The sequence below is a fragment of the Festucalex cinctus genome, chromosome 10 (assembly GCF_051991245.1).
Source record: "Festucalex cinctus isolate MCC-2025b chromosome 10, RoL_Fcin_1.0, whole genome shotgun sequence".
Taxonomy (NCBI): domain Eukaryota; kingdom Metazoa; phylum Chordata; class Actinopteri; order Syngnathiformes; family Syngnathidae; genus Festucalex; species Festucalex cinctus.
Window position 1 is genome coordinate 18,485,685 of NC_135420.1, and position 7,672 is coordinate 18,493,356.

Genomic DNA, 7,672 nt, shown 5'->3' on the forward strand with positions numbered 1-7,672 from the left:
TCACTTTTGACTGATGCTTTAACAGCCAAATTAATTTGGTTTATTATTTTGGTTGTTATATACATTGGTGAAGAATTAGTGAGCGCTACATTACAAATACATACAACCAAAATAATAATTAGAATAAAAATCACATATGCAGGTACAAAGTAAAGGTAGCAAGCTATATTTCATTCAGAATCAGTTCAAAATGGTGTCTTGTGTGTACCAAAATTACATATCTCCTCTTCAATGCTACAAAAGACACGCACAGCGGTGTTTATTTTTTGAGTGTGGAATAAAAAGACACGTCTTCCTCTTGTCCAGTGACTTAATGGAATGAAGGGACTCAAAACAGTTAGCATGGAGATCAAGTCCACATGGCATCCTTGTGGCCGTTTGGGCTATTTTGGCGCTCAGTGCTGCGTTCGGAGGTGATGCCCCGACTTTGAATTTTTCACAGCGTCCTCCAGTGACTTTCTGGTGACCAGAAGCCGCACCACGTCCTCTTTCTTCTTGGTCAGTCTTTTGCGGGCCTGGTCGTGAGTCACCATGGTCATGTCCCAGCCGTTGACCTGCAAGTGCAAACAATGTGGATTTGTTTGAAGTAAGTTGTCTTCTTGCATGTACGGCGTCTGTTGGTGAGCTCGTGTTCACATTGCGCCATCTAGTGGCGGTTTCAAGCACCTGCATAATTTTGTCTCCCATCATCAGGCCGGCCATTTCTGCTGGTCCGTTTGGCGTTATTCTGGTCACATAGATGCCCTGAAATGAATATATATATATATATATATATATATATATATATATATATATATATATATATATATATATATATATATATATATATATATATAAATGATTCATTCATAAAGTGACATTATAAAAGTAAACTAATTCACAGCAAAGAGGACAAAAACAGTTCTGAATCTCTCAGGCTGACTCAAACCATAAAACATTTTCAACAGAAAATGAATTTTTTAAGTAGTATTTTACAATATTTGTGTGTTAAACACTGTTAATATGAACTAAAAAAAAAAAAAAAAACAAGCTTACACAAATGTGCCGCATGAGTCTCACTTTTTTTTTTTTTTTTTTTTACTGTCATCACTATCACAAAAGTATAAACAAGCGAAACACTACTTTAAATGGAGTGAAAGTTTGTACGTTACATTACTTCCGGTTCGTGTTCTTCTCACATTCGAAGACTTCTTTTGGATGATGGATGCAAAAAAAAAAAAAAAAAAGCTAAAGAAAACCACCAAATGCACAGCCAGATATTATCACTGATGTGCGCCCAACGAATTTTGCTTGATATGCACCTCATATGGTGGAATACTTTTTTTCTTTGTAACCTCTCCTCAGCTAGTCACACTTTTGGAGCATGTTCTATCATGCTAAGCTGACACATGATGGCACCAAATAGGAAAGTAGTAATTGTCGTCATGGTGCTATCTTGAAGGAATTCATTTTGACTGAGAGATGAAGACCGTTGTATGTCGGGGATGAGTCAAGTTTAGCCTAACTTGTGGAAGCTAACTAGCATAAGCTACAGCGGGCACTAAACACAGATCCAAGCCCACAATTCAAAACTGAGAGGCAGACATACCAACCACTAGGCCAACGGGATGCCTTAGCAAATATTTCAAGGTAATAATAACAACAGGAAAAATCTATTCTAAATATTGTGCAATGTGAACGAACAATACGGACAGAATCTGAACATGTATTCAAACTATGTAAGACAATGGGTGCTTGTGTCAACCTGTGGCCATCTTCTGTCATCATCTTCATAAGTCACCCGAGGCCTTCGGTGATATGTTCAGACATGTTGATAACTTCTCTTACCACGCTTTTGTTTCAACAGGTGGTGAAATGTGATGTGCAGCACAATATGATATATAATAGCTTCCTTTCGGTTTAGCGAGTTATTTGCACTTCCATATTTGATCTTTCACACACTCATCTCACAAAACTGCCACGTCACAGCAATGTGTCAAACTTTGCCTTTTACACAAAAATAAAAAAAGTGACATAGCAGACCAAAAATGGTTTGGGTGGCTTTTCCAGGCAGTTAGTGATGCATTTGATCCCCCTCGCTATAACAACACTAAAACAAGACAGTACCGGTTTCATTTATTACATAAAAAGAGTGCACTTACTTTGTCACTCTTGTCTTCAGAGAACGGGTTCTGACCAGGATCCTGGTCGATCCCTCCTCCGATGCTGAAACCCAGGATGAGATTGTCTCCCTGTCGCAACTTCTGGATCTCGATCCTTTGCTGTTTGGTAGAAAAATAGCAGGTGCTCAAATATGAGACAAATGGAGAACAAATGGCTAATCTGAGGGGATCCCACTTTGGGACCGAACCAGAGCGTCAGTGGTCGTGACAGTGAAAAGCAGCTGCAAGCGCTCATCAACACAATGACTTCCTGTGTGCGTTTGGAGGGTTAGCAGACATTCCGTCAGCGGTGCAGCTGATACAATGAGGTCTAAAGAGGCCTGGAGCGCTGCCTGGAAGTTATTCAGTCAATGAGGTGTAGTGAGTGACTTTTATGAACCTCAAATAGAAGATTCAAATCACCAAACTCAGATCTGCGGGAGATTCACTCGCCACTACCCACTGTACTATCCATAACTATTACCAACAAGTCCATTTAAACGTGCAATGGGGGGGGATTAATTATGAAATATATTTGGAAAACTTACAGAATAGAGAGAAATAAATGAATAATTAAAAATAAATACTATTCAGTTACGCATACTAGCTCACTGCCTGGCAAGAAAAAGGCTCGTACTGAACTCCAGTGCATATGGTCGTAATTAAAGATAATTCTCATTTCCCACAGCAACTCAAGGCACCACACTTCTTTGGAAGCTTGAAAATCACGTCATCGACGGTGACGCCCATTGGGCTATCAACAATCATTTGTCAAACATAAAGCTAAACTGACATATTTTAAATTGTTATTTTAATAATTAAAAGATTACTGTTCAATCACTAACGTTTTGCGTCAGGTGGGTCCTGCGTTGAGGCGTTCAAGTGCCCCACAAAGCGAGCCATCTTTCGTTGCTAGCTAGAGAACAAATCAACTAAAAATGTGTCTGGAAATATTAAGCTGGTTATTTATCGGTGATAATTCATACATGCGTCAAATATAGGCGAGTGAAAATGAAAACATTATCTTTGCTTGAACTTGACGTAAGAATGTGAACAATGGAGTAACGTTGAGCGTCCCAGTCCCACTCCCAAACTTCAACTTACCACAACAGCAGTCATCGGCTGTCCGGGGATAAAAGACATTTTGTTGTTGGAATGATCTGGAAAACAACGATAACTTAAAGGAATTTTGTAACGGGGAGAAAAATAAATCCAAAGTGGGGCAACTTCCTTGATGACTACTACATGAGTTACAGCAGGCTGATCCCTCCTTGCTTGAAAACTGGGCGTGGCCTTAGAAATCCTAGCCTGATGCATTGTGGTTAATGTAGTTGTATTTCTTAAAGCCATAATGTCGTTTGAAATGAGTTTAGTTTGGTGTCATGTCTGTGAACTCACCACGATTGTGACCAAAATAAAAAATAAAAAGACATTTTAATCCACAAAGTACATTTAATGTTATTGTGAAGCAGTGTAACATTATGCACAGTTTGAACATTAACACTGCGTTTATATTTAGGGGGAAAAGAGAAATAATGATTCATTTAAAATGGATATAACATAAAATTTAAATAGAATTGTACCTAAACAAATGATTTTAATAAGTTCCAAAAGCATGAAATGCAAATACATTGAACCTAAAAGTTACTCAGGCAGTGATTCTTTCATGTACCACTAGAGGGAGCCCACATGCCACTAGTGGCATGCATATCCCAGTGTGACAAATAGAAAATAATTATATATACAAATACATTTAACAAATGGATGCCTGGATGGATTGCGCGTTCACATTAGTAGGGTTTTGCCTCTACAACAATCCTGTTGGTATGTTTTCTTCTTCACACTTTTTCTGCTTTGTAACCGGGTGCGAAAGGAGGAGGTGGCGAGTATTCCACTGGTAGGCCCTCGTCATTGTAAGCGGAAAGTGCTTCGTCAAACAGCTGCTGCCAGGTCAACTCCTGCAGCTCCTCAGTCTTGCGAGGCGCATTACTCTTAGTGTCTGTCTCATCGTGGTGGTCAAGGGTGGGAGCGGGGGCCACCTCTGAAGTTGCGGCCTCCTCCGGAGTGGGGGCCACCTTCATGTTGGAGGGTGTGGGTAAATTCTGAGAAGGAGTCTCGAGTGGTTTGACAGGCAGGGTGCTGTCTCTGCTGTATCGCTTCCTGGTTTTTGGAATGGGCTTTAAATTTGGAACAGAAAAAGACAAATGTAATCATTTGAAGCAAAACAGAAGTGCAACTGATGGTGAAATGATTCTTACCATGGCTGGATGTGTGTGGATGCGGCGCTCGTCGTCATTTTGATGATCTTGATCTTCTTTTGATATTACGTGACTCTTGTTGGATTGTACAGAACTGTTCCCGTTGTATTTCCTCTCGACATTTTGGGCCTAATGTCAAAGCAGACCGAACAAATGAGCATGAACTTCAATACTAGTGAATACAATGTTAAAAACAAAAGCAAAAGTATTTCTGAATCCACACCTTGAAGTGGATTTATACCAAAATGTATTCAGTTCCTTAATTAATTTAATTATTTATTTGTTTTTTGTTTCAGTATTGACATAATGAAAACCGAAAGTCTAGATTTGGCTCAGTAATGATGTATGCTGTGACAAATTTAGGTATACAGTGGCTATAAAAAGTCTACACGCCCCCTGTTCAAATCCTAGTTTTTTTTTGTGATTCACAAAAAAATTATTTAAAAAATATATTTTTCAGAGGACAAGTAAAAATACACTGAGATAATGTAGTTGCACAAATGTGCACACCCTCCTGTGCTCAGATTTAACCTACCATTCAAATTTAGTTTAAATTAAACGTTGGTTTAAAAAAAAAAAAAACGGCATTAAAGACAAGTCAGCACTCAAAACAAAACAAGTCAGCAAAAGCAGACTAGAATACCGGAAGTAACTACTCAGGAGTCCTCACCTGACTACAAGAGAGAGTCAACACCTCGTTGTGGGCCGCGATGGGGACCTTTCGGTGAAAGTCGACCAGTTCTTGCAAACTGGGGTGGCATCCTTTCTCACCCACAATGGCGCAAGAGCCGTCCTCCTTGGAGTCAATCATGAAATGTCTGACGCGGCCCTCAGCACTAAGGCGGGAAAGAGAAAACAAAATAGTGTGAGACTGTGACTGCAAAAAACGGGTCAAAAACATGAAAACAGAAATAAAGTGCAGAATTTTGAATTCATTTCAGCATTTTATAGGTCATGGATAAAAAGATGGCCCAATAAGACACAGACACTGATGGTTGGGAGGTGGCGATCTAATCTTTACTGAGACTGTGTATATGCATTCAAACATTTCAAGGAAACTCCTCCCACTCATGGAAATGTATTTTTGTACAGCTACACAACCAAGGTCAAAATGACCTATCAAAATGTCATTGCCCTATATTCTAACATATATTTAATTTCACTCTTCAGAAGGTCAGTGAATGACCCCAAACTAATATTTCTGCCAATAGAACAGAAAACTTTGACTTAGCAAGATTTCTTCCATACATAGCGATCCTCCAAAACCCCCCACCAATGTCTGTGAAGTCCTAAAAGGAAAAAAGGAAAACTCACCGATAAGAGAGCGTGTAGCCAGCTCGGCTCTCGCTGACTCTAATAAGGAAGGAGCCTGTAGGCTTGTGAATCAGAATTTGTTCTGCAGTCCTGCACATAAACACAAAGACAAGCCTATTTAATATGAAAAGTGATTTATATACAGTAACTGATTTGCAAACCTGGGTCTCTTAACGGATGTTGTATCATTAATCAAAGTGCATACTACATATGGGGGCTGTTGTGTACCTTATTTGTGAAAATTAAAAACTCTGATATGATTGGGATGTATCATCACATAAATCTGACATCCCTGCTTAAATAGCATACTAATGGTGTATTAATACCGTGAGAAAAATCACCCCCCCCCCCCCCCCCCGCCCGTCAAAAAAAAAAAAAAAAAAAAACTTGTTAGCATGTGAAGAAAATGAAGCAGAAACCTGAATGAAGTCTGCACATACGCAGTAAAAACATAGAAAGGAGCATGCAAAGGTGCAGGGGAGCCCTTGAAACCATCGTGACAGATTAAGCATTTTGTATTTGAATTAAGACAATAATACTGCAATTGTTTCAATTGGAAGAAAACTTTATCAATCAGATTTTATAAAATGTTTGGGCACCCCTATAAATCTCAAGAACACCACACTATTTGCATTGGCCTAAAGGTAATTCTTCCACTTTCTGACAAAGACTTTATTGTCATAACAATCCAACTTTTTTTGTCTAAATAAAGATTCTAAAAAAGACCATATGTCATGTACGCATGAGCTGTGGTGAACAACACTTGCCTACCGGTCAGACGAGAAAGGCTTGATTGAATACTGATCGCAATCTTCTATCTAAGCATGATGAATGATGGTATCGTGTTAAAAACATTGTGTAACATGATCAGTAACAATTGCAATGTCACAGCCCAAAACATTACTTAATTCTGTCCTGTGCATTTTAATAAGATCCAATTCAAGAGTTAAAAATGTATTATTATAATTGTAGTGATTAAAGAAAGAATGTCACATTTTTATTTCATCCATAATTTTAAAATAAAAAGTGTACTATTGTGCAACATTCTAGCTTTCAACTTTCTAGTTCGCAACTTTCAACTTTCTTTTTATTGTGCATCTTTTTAGCCCTTCTATTTTGACTTTAAAACATAGTGTTACTCTTTCAACATGTTAACTTTTTTTTTTCCATAACTTTCTTATGCAGGCCAGGCTTTTGATTTGTTGTTAAAATATGCGACAGGCCAATATATAAAAAATTGTACTTATTAAATGCATTACATTGGTCAACTAAAACAACATGCTAGAAAACTGATATTTTATGATTCAAATGCAATTACTTTACATATTTTTCATACAATTTATTTTGGTTGATATTTATTTTAACTAATCTAAGAATGACCTGGCCTACAGCAAAAAATAAATAAAAAAGTTTGTTTCAAGATGCGTTTCTCTTATGCGAAGTGTACACAACTGACGGTATTGTCCGAGCGGTGACTTACTTCCTGCTAATTCTCCAGTAGAACCATTCAGGGACAACTCCATCTTGGATCCAAGTTGGTTGGGAAGCAACAAACCAATTATTCTTTAGCGGTTGGTACACCTCACTCAGCTCGGTCATATTGAGAAAGGCTTAATTAACTGAACGTGTCTGTGGAGAAATCAGAGAGAAAATGAACAATCTTTCATTCAGGGTTTGTGTGTTTTGACAAAAACTGTGTCCCAAATCTACTTTCCCACAAATAACACTCTTTAGTCCACAATTGTATCGTTCAGTGTTTTACCACCACAAAATACTCAGAAATATTCAACAAAAAATACTAATATATTATAGTAATATATGACTCAAATATAAAACTCAACTACATTATGATTAAATTATTTTTCATTTCACAAATTACACACCAAATTCAATGTGAGATATTTCGAAATGTGCCAGAGCCAAACAAAGCCAACTCACCCTCTCTGGTGCACCCTTTGG

The 7,672-nt window shown here is 38.0% G+C and overlaps 2 protein-coding genes across 3 annotated transcripts; both read right to left on the bottom strand.

The window, feature by feature from the left end:
- On the bottom strand, positions 1 to 3,430 carry tax1bp3 (Tax1 (human T-cell leukemia virus type I) binding protein 3). Its single transcript, XM_077535196.1, has 4 exons — positions 3,246 to 3,430; positions 2,142 to 2,261; positions 667 to 744; positions 1 to 554 (listed from the first exon to the last, which is right to left on the bottom strand). Exons 1-4 carry the CDS (start codon positions 3,282 to 3,284, stop codon positions 396 to 398), a joined length of 396 nt encoding a protein of 131 aa, XP_077391322.1. The 5' UTR covers positions 3,285 to 3,430; the 3' UTR covers positions 1 to 395.
- Positions 3,431 to 3,573: 143 nt separating this feature from the next.
- Positions 3,574 to 7,672, bottom strand: hsh2d (hematopoietic SH2 domain containing). 2 transcript variants are annotated; one of them, XM_077535137.1, is made up of 6 exons: positions 7,652 to 7,672; positions 7,194 to 7,342; positions 5,714 to 5,803; positions 5,070 to 5,235; positions 4,400 to 4,528; positions 3,574 to 4,318 (listed from the first exon to the last, which is right to left on the bottom strand). In XM_077535137.1, the coding sequence occupies exons 2-6, from the start codon at positions 7,310 to 7,312 to the stop codon at positions 3,980 to 3,982; spliced, it is 843 nt and encodes a 280-aa protein (XP_077391263.1). In that variant the 5' UTR covers positions 7,313 to 7,342; positions 7,652 to 7,672; the 3' UTR covers positions 3,574 to 3,979. The 2 variants fall into 2 exon arrangements, with proteins under 2 accessions (XP_077391263.1, XP_077391262.1); XM_077535136.1 differs by lacking the exon at positions 7,652 to 7,672 and adding an exon at positions 7,597 to 7,624.

Bases quoted from the DNA above. Each gene is read 5' to 3' on its own strand.
- tax1bp3 (XM_077535196.1), bottom strand. From the start codon at position 3,284: ATGTCTTTTATCCCCGGACAGCCGATGACTGCTGTTGTG. The intron at 2,262-3,245 runs GTAAGTTGAAGT...TCTACCAAACAG, and splicing joins AGCCGATGACTGCTGTTGTG to CAAAGGATCGAGATCCAGAA. The intron at 555-666 runs GTGCTTGAAACC...TTGCACTTGCAG, and splicing joins TGGGAGACAAAATTATGCAG to GTCAACGGCTGGGACATGAC.
- hsh2d (XM_077535137.1), bottom strand. From the start codon at position 7,312: ATGACCGAGCTGAGTGAGGTGTACCAACCGCTAAAGAATAATTGGTTT. The intron at 5,804-7,193 runs GTAAGTCACCGC...GTTTATGTGCAG, and splicing joins TACTGGAGAATTAGCAGGAA to GACTGCAGAACAAATTCTGA. The intron at 4,319-4,399 runs GTAAGAATCATT...CCAAATTTAAAG, and splicing joins TCCACACACATCCAGCCATG to CCCATTCCAAAAACCAGGAA.